The sequence below is a fragment of the Dendropsophus ebraccatus genome, chromosome 15, assembly GCF_027789765.1.
Source record: "Dendropsophus ebraccatus isolate aDenEbr1 chromosome 15, aDenEbr1.pat, whole genome shotgun sequence".
Lineage (NCBI taxonomy): Eukaryota > Metazoa > Chordata > Amphibia > Anura > Hylidae > Dendropsophus > Dendropsophus ebraccatus.
Genome location: NC_091468.1, coordinates 23,770,745 through 23,793,105, shown reverse-complemented (window position 1 = coordinate 23,793,105; position 22,361 = coordinate 23,770,745). Strand labels below are relative to the sequence as shown.

The 22,361-nt window shown below is 44.7% G+C and overlaps 2 protein-coding genes across 4 annotated transcripts in view; one reads left to right on the top strand and one right to left on the bottom strand.

The window, feature by feature from the left end:
- The first annotated feature begins 7,360 nt into the window (after positions 1 to 7,360).
- Positions 7,361 to 15,767, top strand: LOC138773972 (carbohydrate sulfotransferase 11-like). Its single transcript, XM_069954494.1, has 2 exons — positions 7,361 to 7,525; positions 13,923 to 15,767. The coding sequence occupies exons 1-2, from the start codon at positions 7,414 to 7,416 to the stop codon at positions 14,747 to 14,749; spliced, it is 939 nt and encodes a 312-aa protein (XP_069810595.1). The 5' UTR covers positions 7,361 to 7,413; the 3' UTR covers positions 14,750 to 15,767.
- A 3,759-nt stretch (positions 15,768 to 19,526) lies between these two features.
- XDH (xanthine dehydrogenase) overlaps positions 19,527 to 22,361 on the bottom strand; it is a 38,583-nt gene continuing 35,748 nt past the window's right edge. For all 3 annotated transcript variants that reach the window (XM_069954193.1, XM_069954194.1, XM_069954195.1), the window contains 6 exons: positions 22,278 to 22,330; positions 22,047 to 22,161; positions 21,816 to 21,881; positions 20,947 to 21,135; positions 20,660 to 20,827; positions 19,527 to 19,779 (listed from right to left, as the gene is read on the bottom strand). In XM_069954193.1, coding sequence (XP_069810294.1) covers positions 19,729 to 19,779; positions 20,660 to 20,827; positions 20,947 to 21,135; positions 21,816 to 21,881; positions 22,047 to 22,161; positions 22,278 to 22,330 — 642 coding nt within the window. In that variant the 3' untranslated portion in view covers positions 19,527 to 19,728. The remainder of the gene's footprint in view (positions 19,780 to 20,659; positions 20,828 to 20,946; positions 21,136 to 21,815; positions 21,882 to 22,046; positions 22,162 to 22,277; positions 22,331 to 22,361) is intronic.

Here is a 22,361-nt window from a genome sequence, read left to right as displayed (position 1 = left end):
AAGAATGACCCAAGGTATGCGGCGAATGTGAGAAGGTGCTGTTGCGGAGGAAAGGATAACTGAGTCCCAGTGAAAAAAATAGAACAGCTTTACAGTTCGTGTCTAGATTTTGGAGGGCATTTTGTGATCTCCTGGAAACTTCTTTATCTTATTTGTCGGCATTCCATTCGGAGACTAATGGTCAGACAGAACGCACAAACCAATCAGTCATCCAGTATCTAAGATGTCCTGGGGGGGGGTTCTGTCAGGATTCGAGACGTGCGGCCAGCTGTTAGAGACGCCGGCGGCGGCCCTTGTCACAGGCAGGGCCGGTTGCTGGGAGCGCACCGATGGCTTCCCTAGTGACCGGCCTGCTGTTCCAGGGCACGGGGCACGCTGACGGCGTCCCTGGTTGTTGCGGGGCTGGTTGCTGGGGGCGCGCAAACGCCCTGGCAACCAGCCTGCTGGTTTTGCGCTGCGGTGCTTTTCTTTTATGTAGCTACGGCCAGATCAGCATTAGATGTGCCCCATTAGAATGATTATGACTGACAGCTGACACAGCCAGTTAGCTGTCAGCATAGCCCCTGTGCTATTCTATTGCCTGTGATAGCGCCTTGTGCCTTGACCTAGCAACTCTCTGACCATGTGCTATTGTTATTCTGACCTCTGGATTTAGTTACCTCGACCTCCCTTTCGGATTCGGATGCTGTCCGTTTGTTGCTGACCATTCTATTATTGTGTGAGTTTGTCTTGTCTTGTCTTGTTTTGTGTTTCACTGTTTACAGCATAGGCAACGTCACCCAGTTGTCCACAGTAATCTTTAGTACTGTTGTGGCAAGTAGGTAGGGACGGCTGGGGCGGGTGCCAGTGTTAGGGCTGCACTCATCTGTTGTCTTCCCAGACCCCTACCTAACAGACACCTAGTGGTGAAATTATAAAATACTACCTTCATCACCACTGAACTGAAGAGAGAACTATACAATAGGTGCCTAGGGCAGCACACATGCACTGACCAGGTGAGCCAGCTTGCTCATTTTTTCTCTGTATCTGGTCTTATAGGTCACGTTCTCTATCATAAGGCATCACTTACCTGGGGAAGAGATGGCACAAGGATGCACTATGGGAAGAAGACAAGATGGTGGGGACAGTGTGATGGGCAATGTTCTGTTAAAGACCTTGTGTCCTGGCATCATGTGGATGTTACTGTGACACGTAACACCTACCTAAGCATTAGACACATCAAGTCCTCCCCTTCATGGCAGCAGTTGGACCCCCTAATGGCAGCGGTTAGCAGGATAATGTCCCAGGGGCCACACTGCAGGCAGGAATGAGGAACATGACAAAGCGATCAAAGTGGTGACTCACCCGATCTTAATTCAATCAATCATCTGTGGGATATGCTGGAGAAATAAGCCCCATCCATGGAGGCTGCACTCCACACAGGGCTATGGGGTCTGGGCCCCGAGGGGCCATATCACAGGACTATGATGGCTGATTTGGATATTGATATAGACAGGAGGGAACTTAAAGGGGTTATCCAGCGAAAATAATTTTCTTTCAAATCAACTGGTGTCAGTAAGTTATATAGATTTGTAATTTACTTAAAAAATCTCAAGTCTTCCCATACTTATCAGCTGCTGTATGTGCTCCTGTCTCAGCCAGAGATGTCAGCAGAGAGCATTATGTCAGACTGAAAATAAAGCATTTCCTGCATGACACACACCAGCTAATAAGTACTGGAAGACTTGAGATTTTTTAATAGAAGTAAATTACAAATCTACATAACTTTCTGACACCAGTTGATTTAAAAGAAGAAGATTTTTGCTGGACAACCCCTTTAAACAAAAACAAAAAAGGAAAATAAATGGACCTAAAGCCCCATAAAGTTTAAATATTCTTGTTAAATTAGCTGTTCTAGCTTCTATAGGTGATCCCTATGTTGACTGCAACATATAGGATTCTGTAAATATTAGTAGTGCAGGGAGCAGGATCCTGTATATACCAGCAGTGCGGGGAGCAGGATCCTGTATATACCAGCAGTGCAGGGAGCAGGACCCTGTATATACCAGCAGTGCAGGGAGCAGGATCCTGTATATACCAGCAGTGTGGGGAGCAGGATCCTGTATATTCCAGCAGTGCAGGGAGCAGGATCCTGTATATTCCAGCAGTGCGGGGAGCAGGATCCTGTATATATCAGCAGTGCAGGGAGCAGGATCTTGCGTCCTATGGAGCTGATGTCCATTCGCTCTTGGTCAGGTTCCAGGACAGAAGATGGACACATGTTAATTGATTTAAGATTCTTAAAATAAGAAATAAAATAAGACTAGGAGATGATATTTTTAGCAGAGGGATGTCATCTGGACTGGGGCCGGATTCTCTGTATATGAAGCCGCACATCCTGATGCCCTTGTAAAACGTAATATTATTTTCCTGAAAGGATGAGAAATTCAATAATAAAAAATGTAATCATGAGAAAACAGGACAAAGGGATCTCAGCTGTGAAGCTTCAATGAGAAAAGTTCTGCAACTTTCTATTATACTCTGCTTGCTGTCAGTAACTTGAACCATAGTCACAACCATCTGAGGTTCTGCCAATATATTCTGCCATTTTGTGAATACATAACCTGTATATGTAGGACACATTGCTTGTACTGCACCCACTGAGTGTATACAGTGCATAGATAGTACGTAATGTCACAAACATACTGTGTTTCCCCCAAAATAAGACAGTTCCTTATATTAACTTTCTTATTTTTGTCCCCCAGTCTCCCAACTTGGCTCTCTGTCCTCGTCTCTCTGCCCCTGGCCTCCCCCCTCGTATCTCTGCCCCCGGCCTCTCCCCTCGTATCTCTGCCCTTCGGCCTCCCCCTCAGCTCTCTCTTCCCCTGGCCTCCCCCTTCGTCCCTCTCTTCCCCCAGCCTCCCCCCTCGGCTCTCTCCCCCCGTCCTCCCCTTTCATCTCTCCCTCCAGCCTCCCCCTCAGCTCTCTCCCTGCGGCGGACGTGCGGCGGTAAGTGGGTATGGACGTGCGGGCCATGGAACATTGTGCCGGCGGCACCTGCTGTCAAGATCCACGAGGGGATTAGGTGAGTCGGATGCAGGGGGGCTGGGTCGGAACTATAGTGGAGATATCTAAGTAGTGAGGTGATACCCGTATACACATTTAGACTAAGTCTGATCGCCTTCTGCCCCCTGGTATCGTAGAACCCATCCCAGGTGGGTAGCACGAGCCCCAATCATCGGTTATCTGGGTGTAACTAGGTGTCCAAGATTTCCCAGTTACCTGCACTGCACAGTAGGATACTTAGACCTTTTTTACACTGTAGCTTTGTCCTACTGGGATCAGCTCCTATTGTTTCAGGAAGTTTGTCTGCATAGAAATAATACATATAAAAAAAAACATATATAAATATAGTGGGGAAACTACAAACTTCATCCACCACTTAACTTGGGTGCGAACTTTAGGACAGGTGTACAAGGGAAGCACTTGCAGTAGGATACCACATTGGAGGGGGGGGGGATATTTTAGGTTAGTTGGTAAGATAGTGAGGGTGTCTTTTTATAGGAAGATGTCTTATTTTCGGGGAAACACGGTAGTATATATTCCACAACAAGATAATGCTTTACCCACATGGAAACATATAGCCATCACATAGTGCCAAATGGTGCACAGAAAGTGCCATACTTTGCTGTTATACTGCCAAACAATGCCCACAAAGAGTCATAAAATGGTCACATGGTGCCAGTGTGTAAAGGATGATTCACTCTGGTGTCACACAGGTCTCAGATTGTGCCATTCTGTGTCTACATAGAAGCATAAAGTGCCCACTTGTGATTAGCACATACAGTGCTAATGTCCAGGTATTGCTCACAGCGCCCACATTACGCCTACAGTTCCACATGTACCCACAGTGCTGATAGTACACATAGTATGACTTTTTATTTATTTGTATAGTGACCCCAGACATGTAGACATTTTTCATTTTTATTTTATCCCTGGAAAAGACCTTTAAGAGCTTAGCCCATATAGTGAGGCTAATGCACTCAATGGAAGGAGCACCCTTCACCATTGTCTTTCATAGTTCTGTCCTGACAGCTGCCTGTACATTTCTAATGCATTGGATTACACTGCTGCTTTGTATACAGTAAGGTAGAGGAGTGACGTGTGTCATCTTGTTGCTGCTTCTAGAATGTTATTAGCTTTATTCAGCAATATCACAATGTGGCAGGCCTGGGTACACCCTGTTATCTAGCACCATCTAGTGGTCACTCATGGATCTACACACCCAGCGAATATCTATAGCAGGGGTACTCAACAACTTTTAGTGAAGATCCGCTTACCGGGGTCTATTGTCAGGTGAAGGTCCGAGCTGAACATCATTACTAAACGTGTTTTGTTACTTTTCACAAAGGTTGTTGAACTATTTACATACAGAATTGATGCTTATTAGGGGAAAAACTGGCATTTTTTCTCTCTCACCAGCCCTTTGAAATTAGGTACAAAGGGGGTGACTCCCCAGTAGTATATAGCCCCTCTGTTGCTCCCTCAGTAGTATATAGCCCCCCTGTGCGTTCTTCCCCTCTCATATAGCCCCCTGTGCTCTCTCCCCCAGTAGTATATAGCCCCCTTGTGCGCTCTCTCCCAGTAGTATATAGCCCCTCTGTTGCTCCCTCAGTAGTATATAGCCCCCAGTGCGCTCTTCCCCTCCCATATAGCCCCCCTGTGCTCTTTCCCCCAGTAGTATATAGCCCCCCTGTGCGCTTCCCCCCTCCCATCTAGCATATAACATTAAAAAAAAAAACACTTATACTCACCAGGGTCCGGCGTCTCCTCTTCTCTTTTCCTCTTGTGGAAGCATAGCGCTGCGGCCACAAGAGTGACTGACAGGGAGGGAGCCAATGGCTCCCTCTCTGCCAGTGCTGCTGCATGGTAACTATGAGCGCTCGTTACGAGTGCTCATGGTTACTGTGCAGGGAGCAGAGCTGCTGCAGGAGTCCGGACAGCTGGCCTCCGCGGTCCGCCAGTTGAGGACCCCTGGTCTATAGAGTTATAGATGCCAGCTAGATTTGGCTGCTCATCGTGCAGTGCAGTTGCCCCCTATTGGTAGTAGAACAAGATAGAAGTCTGGATTGCCCAAAATGGAAAATTCCATTTAGTAATGTCCAGTTGTAGAATTCCTGCTAAGAAAGTGATGTAGAAAGCTTGGGATGAGTTTTATGCAAATAAAATAACATGATTCCATTCTTGATCGCTGCTTGAATAAGAATGCTGTAACATCCATTTAGAGCCTGTAACCTGCTGCCCATCCTCTCTCACCTAATTTATTCATATATAGCCTTGTCCTCACAAACCCCATTACGTGACACAGGACAGGGCCCCTCTCCTAAAATAGGAACATAGTTAATAAGGTTGAAAGAAGACAAGAGTCCATCAGGTTCAACCTAGAGAAACTCTACTGTGCCGATCCAGTGGAAGGTGAAAACCCCCATGAGGCAGATGACAATTGCCCCATCACAGGGAGAAAACTCCTTCCCAACTCCAGTTGCAATCAGAATAATTCCTGTATCAGCGTCCTATCACTGGAAATCTAATGTCTATAACTTTTAATATTAAAATTTTCAAGAACAGACCTCATTTGAACTTAATTAATGAATTAGCCATGACAACACATGGCAGAGAGTTCCACAGTCTTACCGCTCATACAGTAAAGAACCCGTGTCTATGCTGATGGTGAAATCTTCATGGTTACAGACCTAGGAGTAAAAAGACCACTACAAAGACCTCTGTACTGTCCATTCATATATTTGTACATTGTGATCAGATCGCCCCTAAGACGTCTTTTTTCTAGTGTAAATAACCCCAAGCTTGATAACCTGTCCTGGTACTGTAACCCACCCATTCCCTTAATGGAATCCCTAAATTACTCCTTAATCAACATCCCCCTCATCCGCCAATTTGGCAAACTTGTTGGGGTGTGCCAGATCAGGACTGGCCTCCCTCACACTCTTACCTCTACCCCGTTTTCTAACCACACTAGCTGCCTCTTCCTCCTGCACCTCCATGCTATCACTCTCTCCCCCATCTACCCCTTGGAGCGCTTGCTTAGTGAGCAGTAAACCCCTTTCCAGTTTGCTAATGCATCTCACACTTTGCAGCTGCTCACTAAGATCCAGGATCTGGGCTTCCAAACCAGCAACATGCGCACATCTCCCACAATGGTATGCACCCTCGATCAGTTGATTGGCTGCATTGTAAAACATAGAGATCATTTTTGTGGGGATATAAAATATATATATATAAAAAACTAACAACAAAAGCAAACAAACAATTTGTTCTCCTCTAAACTCCCCGAATCTAAAGTCCTTGAACATAAAAGTCCCACACTTGAGACAAAAACACACTTCACATCAAAAACTTGCACGCTCCAAAACTCGCTCACAAATATGCATATAAAAGAACTTAGGGCCCTATTAGACGGGACCATTATCGTGCGAAAAATCGTTATATCGTTCGAATTTAAACGATAATCGCTCTGTGTAATTGCGGGCAACGATCGAAAAATCGTTTGTATGTCGTTAATCGTTTATTTAGATCTGAACCTAAATTTATCGTTAATCGTTCGCTGTAATTCCACGTTCGTTTGCTCAAGTTCCGCATTTGTTCACTAATCGGTCAGTGTAATTGCACATTGTTCATTGTTTTGCTGGGATCAGAAGGAATAAACGATCGTAGTAACGATCGCAATAATGATTGTAACTAACAACCATCGTTCTGTGTAATATGGTGAACGATTTCAGGTTACCGATAAACAATCACATTTGCGATTGTTTATCGTTAGTCGTTAATCGTTAAAAATCGCTCCATGTTATAGCTGCAGAGTTTGCTTGTTTGTGTCTCTTCTGCTGGAAGGGGCTCTGGGCTGCCATGTAACTATGACCTTCACCTTGTCTCCATCCTTGTCTTTGCATCATGACGCGGCCCCTGTCACATACAGCCCTGTGTTCACTATATTAATCAGCACACACCTCTACTGAAATACTCGGTGCTGCTGTGGGCCCTTGCACCGTCCATTATGTAACTCTCAGTCTCAGACCTCCTACTTGTCTCACTATTCCTCTCCTCACACCATGATACCTCTCCTGTCACATACTGTTCTGCTCTCCTGAAATACTCTGTGCTGCTCCTTCCACTGTCTAAGGGTATGTTCACATAGGCATTTAATGCTTTTTTTGAAATGGAAGCCTCATGGCAGACCGCTCCCCGCTGACCACAGTCCAGGGAGGACCTAGGACCCTTCATGACAGGTCACAGGTCACATTGTGTCACCTGCCGGATATGTTTGAGTGAATTGTACTTTACCCTCCATTCTGGATGACGGGGGATGGGGCAGAGCGGGTTCTGCAGCTACAGGTTCTTCCCTTCCAGGAGCTGACAATGAAGTTTTTGACCAGATTCTTAATACTACTGATTGTATTGGGAATGTTTTACCTGTGCATGAAAATTGTGATGACGACACCGCGCCAAAGAGTGATGGCCGGGCAGACAGGTGAGAATGCATGGCTCCTGGCATTGCTACTATGTATATGCAGTGATACAATGAGACTGGTCTGGGCTCCTGAGCTGGGACAAGTGACATCATTACACCCAGCTCAGTGACCTCAGCATTTAGCTATGTGACATCACATTATCATAACACTGGCCTTCGTGACATCATCACATTCAGCTCAGTGACATCACACTTTAGTGACACACAATAATTTCTGTGACATCACTGCCTTTGGTTTTGTGACATTGATGCACTCAGCTCAGTGACAACACCACAGTAATCTCTGTAATAGCATCACAACCAGCTCAATGACATCACAGCTTTCGGCTCTGTGATATCTAATATGAGAACACTGTGACATCATCACACATCTTATTGACATCAGCACATTCAGCTCAATGACATAATCACAGATGATTAACCAGCTGTGTCCACAATCAGGGGTGTAACTAGAAATGGCTGAGCCCCATAGCAAACTTTTGACCCCCCCCCCCCCCCCCCATACATATCATTGTCACAATGTTACTGACCAAATCCTGTATACCAGTTATTACCTATAGAAGCAGTATACAAGGGGTTACTTTTACTGCCACATCATGACCACTAATATTTCCACCTTACTGACCAAATCCAGTATATTAAGACCAATAATACAAACCATACCAGTTTACAAGGAACAAATAATACCACAACATACTGACTAATGTCACCACTCTGGCAGGCACCATATAGCAGCACATACCAGCTCTACACAGGCTCTGCGCACCATAAGGCTATGTTTACACACAGTATTTTTGCTCGGTATTTTGGTCCTCATATTGCAACCAAAAACCAGGAGTGGAATGAAAACACAGAAACGTTATGTTCACATACTGTTGTGAACAGTGGAAGGCCCTTATTTGATGGCAAATAATTTGTGTTATTTTAAAACATTGGCCGTTGTTACAAAAGAACAGTCATTATTTGTTATATAATGACGGCAATTCACTTCATTTCAACAGTGTGTGATCAGAGCCTTTCTGTGTTTTTCATCCACTCCTGGTTTTGGTTGCAATATGAGAACCGAAATACTGAGCAAAAATACTGTGTGTAATCCTAGCCAACCAAGTGATTATAGTGCAGTTGCAGCCAATAAATCACAAGAGACGTCTTCTTTGAGAGACTCACAGGGGGCTTCTTCTCCAATCGGAGTTGCTCACTTTTCCTTTTCTTCTCCATCTGGCCAGGCCATCATGAGCACAAGTCCTTCCTGTAGAATCTGCCAGACAAACATTTTAGGCTCCTCGCTCATCGTCCTCCTCCCCATCCATATTGCCCAATCTGTGCCCTCATATAGTTGTTAGTCTGTATCCATATAGTGGTTAGACTTCTGTGACCCCCATATAGTAGTTAGGTCTCTCTGTGCCCCTAAATAAAAGTCAGGCATCTGCATAGTAGTTAGGCCTCCTTGTGCAAGTAGCCCCTAGTTGTTTGTCTCTTAGCTATTTCCCCCATAGGTAGTGTCCCTGGTAGGTAGGCATCCCCCTGTAAGTAAGCCCCCAGTAGTATGTCCACCAGTATATAGAATACTCTGTGTAGGCATTCTTCCTGTAGACCCCCTCTTCTCCATGTACGTACCCCCATGGTAGTTAGTCCCTTCCATGTAGGCATTCATCTGTTAGCCCCCCCCCCCCTTTCATGTAGGTTTTTAAAAAAGGACCTCTGCAACGTGATCAATGTGCTCCAGTGCCTAGCAGGTACTGCAGAGCAAATTGTCAGTATCTGTACATTCATTGTAAGGCTGGGTTCACACTGCGTTTTTGCAATCTGTTTTTTTCATCCGTTTCACATTGGTGTGCCTCTGTTTTGATCCGTTTTTTCCATTAACTTCCTTTGTAAAAAACAAAAAATGGATCAAAACGCATGCGTTTTTTTATCATACACAAAAATAAGGTCGGCTATGTTTTTCTGTCCGTTAAAAAAAACGGATGCACTTTTTTTTTATAATGGAAGTCAATGTATCAACTGATCAAAACGGACGCACACAAATACAAAAACAAAAACAGATGAAAAAAATGGATTGCAAAATGTAGTGTGAACCCAGCCTAATAATGATGAGGAATTAAAAAAAAAAAAGTATACTAAAAATGACCAGAACTTTTATTATACAAAGATTAGATCTTATGTACATAACCTCAGACCACATATTTTATATGTTTAGATAAAAAATATAAATAATAATATTAAATATATTGATGTAATAAAAATAATAATAAATATATTGATGTAAATTCTATAAACACAATACAAATTTCTGGCACATTTTGTGTAGGGGGCAGTTGGCATCTCTTTTAATTTCTAATTGAAAAGCCTACAAATAGAGTCGTGCCATATCTAGGTGAAAAACACAAGTGTAAATGTACAGCGGCTATAAGGTGGCGTAAGGAAAGTGTCTGACACAACTAGCCAGCTGCACCAAATTGTCCCTAAATATACAATTAACGGGGTTATCCAGGCTTAGAAAAACATGGCAGCTTTCTTCCAGAAACAGCACCACTCTTGTCCTCAGGTTGTGTGTGGTATTGCAACTGAATGGGTGGCTGTGTTTTTGCATTAATAGCTGTTCCTTTTCCGAACTTGGATAATCTCTTTAAGAAATTTCAAGGTGGTATACACAAAATAAGAAACTTCTGCAGGGGGGGGGGGGGTAACTCCAAGCTCCTGCAAAATCTGTAACATGAGTTGCCACCTACCATGTGCAATAACACTGGTTCCTTGTTATGTGGCAGAAGAACCCTGGCACAACCTATACCTCTGCCACTTTGATAGGGACTATTCCATTATCATACATTACACAATGTAAACAGCCTTTCAAATAATAGTATGACCCTGGCACTACACATGACCCTATGATGGATGGCACAGAGTTTGTAGTACCATGTCTGTGCCCTCATTGGTGCCACCTCCTGTATTACTGACCCATATGACCTTATTCCAGAGCCGTCTCCTCCCTCTTCTGGGTCATGTACAGATAGTCCTGATGCGCAGATGTCAGCAGACCGGTTCCTCAGGGCAGTGATATAACTGGAGGCACGTGAGGAGGAGTCACTGCATTGTGTACAATGTGTCAGCACAATCAGACGCTACATACAGGAGAAGAGGATTGTTTTTTTTTTAATTGCAAAATATTTAAAGCGAATGTACCATCAGGGGAATGTACCAGCGTGGGGATGCTGGTGCCGCTGTCCTTTTTTTTAACCCCAGGCCAGTTCCGTGCACGGCACTGGTCTATTAGAATCAACAGAGCCACGTCACAGAGGGAAGGGGGTTTCGTCACACTGGGGCCAGCAGGCCTGCCTCCAGTGCTTCGGGCCAGTGCCTGGCTATAGACCAGCACCGTGTGTGGGAACTGGGCTACAGTTCAAAAAAAGGACTGCAGCACCGGCATCCCCGTGCTGGCGTTAGTCTATTCATGTAAAAAAAACTTAAAGTATTGTACCTGATGGTACATTCGTTTTAAAGGGAATCTGTAAGCTTTAATTCATGTCTCCCTAACCTAACAGCATCTAATAATGTCAGCAGTTTGGAATGTGAATTGCAGCTGACCCCCGTGATGGGAATTGTAGATCTGCAACTCCTAGAGGGCTGCAGGTTGGAGACCTGGTGTGACCATAACTTCTGCACCACTTATAGTTTTACACCAGAAAGTGCAAAAGGACTAAAATTATGTGGAGGTAACAGGTTTACCGCAGCCCTAGAGCCTAAAGGGGCCCAGCAGGTCCCTTGGCCCCATATGAGGAGACAAGTATTATAAATGATTCATTTCATATGCCAACATGCATGTCAGGCAGGGGGTGATATGTAGTGTAACACTGTGCTCAGGAGTATTCAGCACAGGGGTGGCATGTAGTGTAACACTGTGCTCAGGAGTATTCAGCACAGGGGTGGCATATAGTGTAACACTGTGCTCAGGAGTATTCAGCACAGGGGTGGCATGTAGTGTAACACTGTGCTTAGGAGTATTCAGCACAGGGGTGGCATGTAGTGTAACACTGTGCTCAGGAGTATTCAGCACAGGGGTGGCATGTAGTGTAACACTGTGCTTAGGAGTATTCAGCACAGGGGTGGCATATAGTGTAACACTGTGCTCAGGAGTATTCAGCACAGGGGTGGCATGTAGTGTAACACTGTGCTCAGGAGTATTCAGCACAGGGGTGGCATGTAGTGTAACACTGTGCTCAGGAGTATTCAGCACAGGGGTGGCATATAGTGTAGCACTGTGCTCAGGAGTATTCAGCACAGGGGTGGCATGTAGTGTAACACTGTGCTCAGGAGTATTCAGCACAGGGGTGGCATATAGTGTAGCATATAGCAGGATAATTGCTGTACAGTAGGAAGAGCAGCGCTCATGACTTAACCATCAGGACTCTACCTGGGGACACGCCGTCTCTGTTGTGTCATCCCCGCACGTGGAGTTGTTTTTGTGCAGGAAATAAGGAAATGGTCACACCTAGAAAATCAAAAGGCAGATGGGAAATGAGTTCTCTGGAAAGTTCATTTTGCTTCCTTATGACCACTTGTTAACATTCCGGTATGTTTGTTACAATGTATCCGGGCAGGTAGAATGTATCAGCTCAGGGTAAGATGTCTATGGATATGAATGGTCTGTATCAGTTTTCAGCCGATGAGCTCATTCACTAACAGCAAGCAGAGATTTTGAGGAATTAAAACACAACTTATGTAAGAAATGTGAGATGAAATATAACAAGTACTGTAAAATTATACCAATAAAAGCAAGCAAATAAAATACATATATGAGACTGCTTGTGTGTTATTCTAAGGGTAATGATGACGCAGGAGCAGGAGATGTATCTAGGTGCTGGGTTGAGGCACTTCATTTTCCTTTCTCTTTCTCACGCTGTGGTTTTCTACCTTTCTATCCCCCCTTTTGTTTTTATTTATTTACTTTTTACCTTTCCCATCTCCCTCTCTGTGTATTGATCAGTCGCGCCCCCCCCCCCCATTACAACAAGCCCCCATCTATAAAATAAAAAAAATAAAAATTTTAAAAATATATATATATATTGTGGTGCCTTGGATTACAAGCATAATGCGTTCCAGGTCCGTGCTTGTAATCCAAATCCACTCTTAAACCAAAGCACATTTTCTCATAAGAAATCATAGAAACGCAGACAATTGGTTACACCCCCCAAAAACAATGATTTATTATTCTGAATAACATGTAAAACAGATGAAACAAACTTTCAGAAACAGCTGAATATGTTGATAATATAAGTTACTGTACAGTAATGGAGAGGATGGGAAACACAAGGGCGGACAGAGACTGCAGGGAGCATGAAGGAATGAGCAGGGCAGATATGGGCACATACATGCAGCACTCTGTCTGGGGAGAGAGGGGTTACAGCTATGGAGAGATTACCTCCACAGTCCTGTCCCCTGATGTAAGCCCCAGCCTGAAAGGAATCTGCTGTGATTTGGAAGGTGAGGGAGACTTCCATGGTCAAAGTACAGTGCTGTAGACCCCGCTATGCAGACCATACCCCTCCTCCACTCATGCTCCCACCCAGTACAGGGAGCTCTTAAACCAAAGCAATGCTCTTAAACCAAGTCACAATTTAATTTTGGAAAACTGTGAGCTCTTAAACCAAGCTACTCTTAAACCAAGGTACCACTGTATATGTATATATATATATATATATATATATATATATATATATATATATATATATGCATTTAGTATCATTGTAATCATAAATCATACTGACCCAGAGAAAAATCATACTGACCCAGACAAAAATCTTTTTTTCTTTAACCCCTCCCCCCCCAAAAGTTAAGAAAATGTAATCAGTGTAAGTTACATGCACCCTAACATTGCGCCATTAAAATGCAGACGTTGTCCAACAAAAAACAAGCCCTCTATGGTGAATAAAAAATAAAAAGTTATTGCTCTTAGAATGCGACACTGAAAAGAAAAATGAGAAAAATAGTTTGGTATACCTTGTAAATACGTGTATACTGTTTACATTGTATATGTGTGTAGTGTTTGCATTGGCTCTCTTTAGGTCTGTTCATGTATACATTGTGTATGTGTACTGTGCTTGAATTTGCTCTCTGTAATTGTGCATTTATGTATACATTATATATGTGTGTGTGTGTGTGGTGTATATATTACTTTTCACTAATTATGTATATGTATATACGGTATATGTGTAGAGTTTGCATTTGCTTTCTGTAACTGTGCACATATGAATACAGTACATTGTATGTGTGTGTAATGTTTGCATTTGCTTTCTGTATTTGTGTATTTTTGAGTGCATTGTATATGTGTGTATTGTGTGTTTCCTTTTGTCTTCTTATGTAGCTGTCTTATGATGTTAATATCCCTTTCTCCTTCTAGCTTTATATTCCCTTTCAGCAGGAAGCAAAGAAAAACCAAGGAGGACGTCCATCACCTTAGACTCTTTCCTTCACGTCCAACAACTTAGGAGGAAGCAGCTGAGAAATTTTTGCAAAAAGTTTCCACAATTTGGCAATGTGAGCACATCAGACTCTGCAGAACATCTTCTGTCCAGCATGACGTTGAGCCATAAGCTCATGACACTTTACTGCAAGCCAGAGGACGTGACCATCGATGGCTGGGAGGAGCTCGTACAATCCCTAGAGAGAAGATCTGATGTCACCATACGGAACCCCCTACCTGTAGATGACTCTGCTTCCATTGACACGTTGGCCAAATACAACCCAACCATGTTTGCCCAAGTCCTTCGAACTTACACCAAGATCCTCTTTGTAGGGGATCCATATGAAAGACTTATATCCCTCTACATGCAGGGCAATGCTGGGGAGGTCACCTTTGAGGAGTTCATTGAAGACATCCTGTTGATGGAGCTTGGGGAGGGCGGCATCTCCTCCAGCTCCGTCATTACTTTGTGTTTTCCTTGTTTTGTCCAGTATGACTACATAGTATTGCTGGATTTCCTCAGGGTTGAGCTGCCTCATTTACTGAAGAGAATGGGTCTGCCAGAATCGGTGGGTGTGCCACCATCTGTAGACCACGAGGGTAAAGCGACATCAAGGTGGCTCCTAGAAAACTTATTCCGCGGACTCAGCAAGGAACAATTCAAGCAGATTTCTCAACTCTACTCATGGGACTTTGCCGCCTTCCCATTCCACAATAGTTTAATTGGGAATAGGACAGTGGGCAGAAATGTGTTGAGGTGGTGATCTGGATTATTTATTCTCTCCTGGTAAATTTAATGTTGTTTTTTAGTCAATTCTGTTCTGTTTCTTCTAGGGAAAACAACACAATATCTAATATAGAATTACTTACATCTCCCATGGTGCTGCTGGCTTTGCAGAGAGAGGGGCCGGAGTCCCATAACATCTTATTCATCTTATTACGGCCCGTTCACACTATGCTATTGGAGCAAAAATTCCGTGTGGAACCCATCCACGCGGACTCAGCGTCGAATCAGCGCCTTCTATCTCTTTGAATGGGAGAGCTAGCACGAGAGCCGAGGAACACGAGCCCTCCCATTCAAACAGATAGAAGGGCCGATTTGGTGCAAATCCACACCGGGGGATTCCGCACGGAATTTCAGTGCTGGTTCCGTAGTGTAAATGGGCCCTTAGGCTGCAGGTACTGAAGTCCAACCAGAGACATAAGCGGGTTGGTGTCAGTTCACACTACAGATGTAGCCTGTATTAACACATTTAACTCAATGTTCTAATTGACTTAACATAGCTCCCTGACACAATTGTTGCATCATGTTAACCCTGGCAACATCTGTATATGCAGTTTTGATGCAGTTTTCTCAAAGTGCATCATTTTGAGATTTTGGAAAATCACAGCAAAAATGCAGCATGTGAACACAGCCTCAGAGGATGTATAAGTGCTATATGTCCTGATCCCATAGCAGCATTCACATAGAGCTGGGGGTGGAGAAGTCTAAAGGTATCTAATAGGTGTTGATCCTGGTGTTGAGCAGGTGTCATCCTGCATAGCTGACCCAGGACAGACCACTTTCTGAGATACATATAGCCACGTCATTTTTTTGGTGGTCTAAATACTGGTCACATGCTCCAATAATGAAACATATGGATGCAGCAGAGCTTGAATAAAACAGATGACACTGTAGGAATAGTTCGGGGGGGGACTGGAATGCTTCTTAATCTTGACTAGCTGCAAACTTGTTTCACTTTTTTTACTTGAGATACACTGTAGCAATACAATTATGGTTTGTATAGTGCTCGTATTAATAAATCTATATGCAGTGAGCTCCCCCTAGAGGTAGCTGCAGACAGAAAGAATTGCATGATTTAGCTGTATGTATGGTAGCGGGGAACTTGGAGCTGTGTTTTATACAACCGAGACTGATGTAAACATTTATAATAACATTACAATGTAGGCGCTCTATAGGTGCTCCCTATAGTAGGAGCTACATTTTAATGGTTGTGTAATATGAACGTGCGGTACATAGTATGAGGGTTAGGGATGTGTCTGTGCTTGTGTCAGCCTTTTTTTACCCTTACTGCATAAATAGGTATAGGAGTCAGATCAGGGCGCAACCGGGGTGTGATTGATACATAAACATCTAACTACGAGGATTACTTATAAATCATACAGTGTGCGATACACAGATGACATTCATCATATCAAGTAATGTAATACACTGATAATGGCTGAGACTTCAGATTAAGATGTCATGGATATTAAGAAATCTGCCATTCTTCAGACCTTTGCTGATCCTGTGGCACAACTGGCTTATTCCAGTGGGAATGGCATGGGCACAGGATCCAGGAGGTTGAGGGGGCTGCAGTAATCTGGATGAACATACTCTATAGGGGACATTTATAAGTCCAGCGTTTTTTACGCCGGACTTATAAATGTCCCCACATCTCAGGCGCTACGGGGATTTATGTAGAGGCGGACTGCCTCTACATAAATCCCGTGCGCTCTGGTGCGCACCGCCAAAAACCTACGCCAGCTGAGGACTGGAGTAGGTTTTTGCCGTATCTTTTTGCGGAACGGATGGTGAATCGCGCGGACTTTGAGTCCGCGCCCTCCGTTCCGCCCCCTTCACACCCCCTCCCCGCCCCCTGGCGTACCCGTCGGAAAGTGCCGATTTGCGAATATTTTATTCGCAAATCGGCCATTTGCGAATAAAATATTACGCAAATCGTCAATTTCCGCCGAAAACCCCCGGACCGCACGATGATACATGTCCCCCTATATGTGTCACACCTAGAGCAGGCCCAGACCATCAGATGAGGTGTGGCCACCATCACAACATGTTTCTAAGGTAAGTCCATGTTTACCATTGCTGTGTTTAAGTTCATATGCCAAGTGCTCCTCTTTAAGTGAAAACCAAACATATAGAGAGCAGAGGATTCTCAGGACCTTGCTGCTCTTTTGCACAGGTGAGTGGCATCTATCTTAGCAGCTTGTAGCCATTTGCCTTATCTAGAAATTTCCAGAAACTTCTGTGGCTATCAACAAATTGGTTAATTTTAATACAGTACTGTATATAATAGACAGGGAGGAGGTGAGAGAAAACAAGGGATTGAAAAAATATCTATGCAGGCTCAATGCAAATATTTTACCCATAAACATTGCAAAGCAGCTCTCTGACGCCACCTTTTGGCAGTCGTTTTCCTTTTATGTCAGTGTTGGACTCCAATACGAAGCCCTAAAACACAAGGGTAACCTCTTTTTCTGGGGAGTTTTCTTGGGCTTCTTATTAGAACTAAACAATCACTTGCAGAGAACAATATTTCCAAAAGGTGGCGCCAGAGATCTACTTTGCATATCCTTCTTCCCAGAATTCCATTTGAAGTCTCCACACCTCTTTATGACTCTCTCCCTAAGGTGAAACATTACTCCTTTAAATCCGTAGATGTTAAATTGATATTGCATGATCTGGCCGGTCCAATGTGGTATCAGACACCCTGATCATAACAGGGTTATGCTTGTATAGCTGCTTTATATGACAGCCTGTAGTCATCTGAGGGGCCCCTGACATCACACATATTGCAGGACTCACAGTATAACCAGCAGTCGGGGTAAACAGATGGCCGCTCCTATAAAAGGAATCTCTGTGCAAAAAAGTGTAGTGCCTAGTCCAGTGCTTCCGAACCTTTTCCACCTCGGGGCGCCCCTACTAAATAATGTTCTGCAAAATAAGAAAAGCGTCATACAGTGACTCACAGGAGACGTCTTCTTTGATCTGAGGCGTCACTTTCCCTTTTCCTCTCCATCCAGCCCAGTCCTCCATGATGATTTCTTCCAGCTACTTTTCATCTCTTCAGAACCTGCGAGACAAACAATTTAGGCTCCGCACATTTCTAGCAACTTCCTTCCCTTTCTGCCCCCTGTAGGCTCCCAAAGTAACTGCGCTGTTTGGTGTTATGTGCAGTAAAGCGAGTAGGAATGTGGGATGCCCCCTGTATGTAGGATCCCCTGCTGTGCCCCCTGTATGTAGGATCCCCTGCTGTGCCCCCTGTATGTAGGATCCCCTGCTGTGCCCCCATGAACTAATAATGCCCCCAGAGGTTCCCCCCCCATGAACTAATAATGCCCCCAGAGGTTCCCCCATGAACTAATAATGCCCCCAGAGGTGCCCCCATATACTAATAATGCCCCCAGAGGTGCCCCCATGAGCTAATAATGCCCCCAAAGGTGCCCACATGAACTAATAATGCCCCAGAGGTGCCCCCATGAGCTAATAGTGCCCCCATGAGCTAATAATGCCCCCAGAGGTGCCCCCCATGAACTAATAATGCCCCCAGAGGTTCCCCCATGAACTAATAATGCCCCCAGAGGTGCCCCTATATACTAATAATGCCCCCAGAGGTGCCCCCCATGAACTAATAATGCCCCCAGAGGTACCCCCATGAACTAATAATGCCCCCAGAGGTGCCCCCATATACTAATATGCCCCCAGAGGTGCCCCCATATACTAATAATTCCCCCATGAGCTAATAATGCCCCCAGAGGTGCCCCCATGAGCTAATTATGCCCCCAGAGGTGCCCCCATGAGCCAATAATGCCCCCAGAGGTGCCCCCCATGAACTAATAATGCCCCCAGAGGTGCCCCCATATACTAATAATGCCCTCAGAGGTGCCCCCATGAGCTAATAATGCCCCCAGAGGTGCCCCCATATACTAATAATGCCGCCAGAGGTGCCCCCATATACTAATAATGCCCCCAGAGGTGCCCTCCATGAACTAATAATGCCCCCAGAGGTTCCCCCATGAACTAATTATGCCCCCCGAGGTGCCCCCATATACTAATAATGCCCCCAGAGGTGCCCCCATGAGCTAATAATGCCGCCAGAGGTGCCCCCATATACTAATAATGTCCCCAGAGGTGCCCCCTATGAAGTAATAATGCCCCCAGAGGTGCCCCATGAGCTTAAAATGCCCCCAGAGGTGCCCCCATATACTAATAATGCCCCCATATACTAATAATGCCCTTAGAGGTGCCCCCATGAACTAATAATGCCCCCAGAGGTGCCCCCATATACTAATAATGCCCCCTGCTCTGCCTCTAAAAAAATCCAAACATCCTACTCACCTAATCCGCGCTGTGGCTGCAGGCAGAAACTCTCCTCCTCTTCTGGCTCCATCTTGCGAGCCGCGGGGGCGGGACCTCCGGCAGGCGTGATGACGTCACATCATCACTCCTGCCGGAGAGGTCACGTCCCGGCCTCCCATAGGCTGCTGGCATGAAGTGCCGGCAGCCTATGGGAGTGAATGTAGGAGCAGGATGCTGACACATCAAAGTGATCTGTGCATCCAGAGAAGATGCGCGGCCGCAGATTCTCGGGATGCTTAAAGTGACAGCGCACATTTCCCACCGGGATCCCGCGGCACACCGATGTGCCGCGGCACCCCGGTTGGGAAACGCTGGTCTAGTCTATGGCAGCCTGGTGGGGACAAGATGTCTACACACAGTGTGAAGATCTACAGCTATGACTGGAGACTTAAAGGGACAGCAACTGCTAATTATAGAATTTTAATATTTATATAACAATCACCAATAAATTACGTCTGCTCACATATTACATATACAGGTAGATATTGGGCATATTAATAGCATCATTTGTCTCCTCTCGGCTCCGGATTGTTCTGTAAGAATATCCATCAGAAGCAGCTGCATGCGTCTCTCTGGGACTTTCCTTGGGTTCAGAATTTTATGGTTCTAGACTCGTATAGACCAGGGTTTAAATGTTCCGGGTTCAGGAACAGGACACTGCAGAAGAACAATACAGGGAGCATGTATTACTGCATGCAATTTTACAGCTAACATTGGGTGTAAATCCATTCGTCAGCACACGGACATGTTACTAAATGCCAAAACCCTTTGGCCCCGTTCACACTGAGCAAGAACGTCGGAATCCCACGCTCCTCCGCAGCCGCCGCTCTCCCCTTAAAGAAGTGACATGTCCTTTCTTCGAGCGGAGGCAGCAGAGGACCGCATGCCCTCTCATTCACTCAAGCAGCACACTGAGCACTGTGGGATTCCGTGGCGGAGAGCTCTGCCGCGGAATTCCGATGTTCTTGCTCAGTGTGAACGGGGTCTTTAAAGGGAACCAATCAGCACAAATGTACTGATATAACTCCCAGCTGCACCCTATAGATCTACTGTGCAGCTCCCCGAGCATAATGTGTGCAGCATTATTGTTATATCGGGAAAAAACGTGTTTCATTCCTGCGCATGAGGCCGGGAGAGCGGCAGCAACTAGTCATCTGAACAGAGAAACCAGTCACAGCTCTCTGCCTGTCAACTGGAATGCTGGAATGATTGACAGGCAGAGAAAACCTGTTACTGGCCTTCCCACCTCTAATCATCCCCGTAGAGCGAGCTGACAGGCAGTGAGCTCACGGGTGGCTCCCCGCTCATATGACTAGTTGCCGCCCATCTCCCGGCCTCGTGCACAGGAATATAACACGTTTTTCTCTGTTATAATGATAACGCTGTACACACGGCTGGTATGATAGGAGAGCTGCATTGAAGATCTATAGGGTGCTATATCAGCACAATCATGCTGAATGGTTCCTTTTAAGCTGTTAAATACTAGGTCATAGAGATGTTGGGAACTGAAAAGCGTTGGCCCCTCATAGCCTCCTACCAGTTTGGTGAATTGATCCACACAGGCATTACGGATCCTCTCCGGGGTGGCCGGACTATCCAGTCTGAATATGCCGGTGATGCCAGACTCCGCTCTGGCTGACATGATGGCATCTTTAATGGCATAAAAAATGGAGGCCGACAAGAAGAGTGGCGGCTCCCCAACAGCCTGGATATGGAATACAAGTGATCAGTATACTGGAAGAGAATGTAGATCAGCCATGTCATGTGATGGGGGGGGGGGACCTATACACCCAGATGTTATATAATTCCTAATTTCGGCCTTACCTTGGATGAATAGATGGCTTTGCTATTCGGACAGTCCCGGAGGAGAGACACATTGAACTCGGCTGGGATGTCACCAAACGCTGGGATCTTGTACATTCCGGGGCCCCGAGTATACAGGTTACCATCCGGGGAATACTTTAACTCTTCCAATGTGAAAAGGCCGAGTCCTTGGACAAAAGCTCCTTCAACCTTAAAACAGGAGACCGTATTAATATGGATCTAATCCTGATTAAGGCATCTTAGTCATTGTGATCATGGCCAGCTTACACTTTTGGGCCAGGTTCACACACAGTACGCCACAGGCCGTTCTGTGTTACGGCCATGTCACAGAACGGCTGATGTCAGTGAAGTTCATCCCGGCCAGTATGTCAGTACTGGCCGGATGAACTTCATTTCTTTTGAGTTGAAATGCGGGGGCATACGGGTGTACCTGTGTTCCAATTCATTATAGTCGACAATGTTAGTCGGAGCTATGTTAGTGCATAATGCCATATAAGATACTACATAGTGTGCTTTTAGATCAGTGTTTCTCAACTCCAGTCCAGGTCTTATTTCGAGGATATCCCGAAATCCTAAATCAGCAATATTTAGTGCCTGTACTTCCTGTCATGTGACAAGAACACATTGATAAGAACAGAGATCACATGACAGGAAGTCCATGCATAAAAGAGCTGATGTAACCATAGTAACCCCAGAGCAAGCACAATAGCTAAATAATACAATATAGCACAAAATTAAGCAATTAGAAAGTTTAATGATAATGTAGTTAAGAAACAGAGGTATATTACTATGTTTCTGAACCACCCCCTATGGAGAAAAGAAGGTATAACTTTACTATACATGGATTGTATAAATTCTGTATCACTTACCTGTCCTATATCGATTGCTGGGTTAAGACTTGTACCAACATCCATCACTATATCTGTTCTCAGATTCTGAATGGCATTATATCAGGGGAGAGGGAGAATTGTTAGTATATGAGTGTATTATAACCTATAACATATAAATAATATATATATATATATATATATATATATATATATATATATATATATACACACATATATATATATATATATATATATATATATATATATTACCTTGTGGTCACCAGTTAAACAGTCAATCTCTACTTCAGAACAGGCCACCCCATAGCTGAAGTAGTAACTGGGTGTCCCCTTGTTAGTTTCTGGGTCGAAACCAATGCCGTCAATTCTAGAGTGAAAGAAATACGTACAAGTTTTACAGAATACAAGTGAAAACATCTGTATACATATTCACATTTAGCAAATTCTGGATTGGATATTATAGAAAAGCGTTATGGTGATCACCTGTAGAACCCGGTGGCAGACAGGCTCACTCTGTCTTCATATGCCGATCTGATCTGGAAGACAGGAACGTGAAACTTCATATAT

What these genes read in the sequence shown, in the direction of transcription:
- LOC138773972 (XM_069954494.1), top strand. Translation starts at nt 7,414, where the DNA reads ATGAAGTTTTTGACCAGATTCTTAATACTACTGATTGTATTGGGAATG. An exon ending in AGTGATGGCCGGGCAGACAG is followed by an intron (nt 7,526 to 13,922) that starts GTGAGAATGCAT and finishes TTCTCCTTCTAG; the next exon opens with CTTTATATTCCCTTTCAGCA.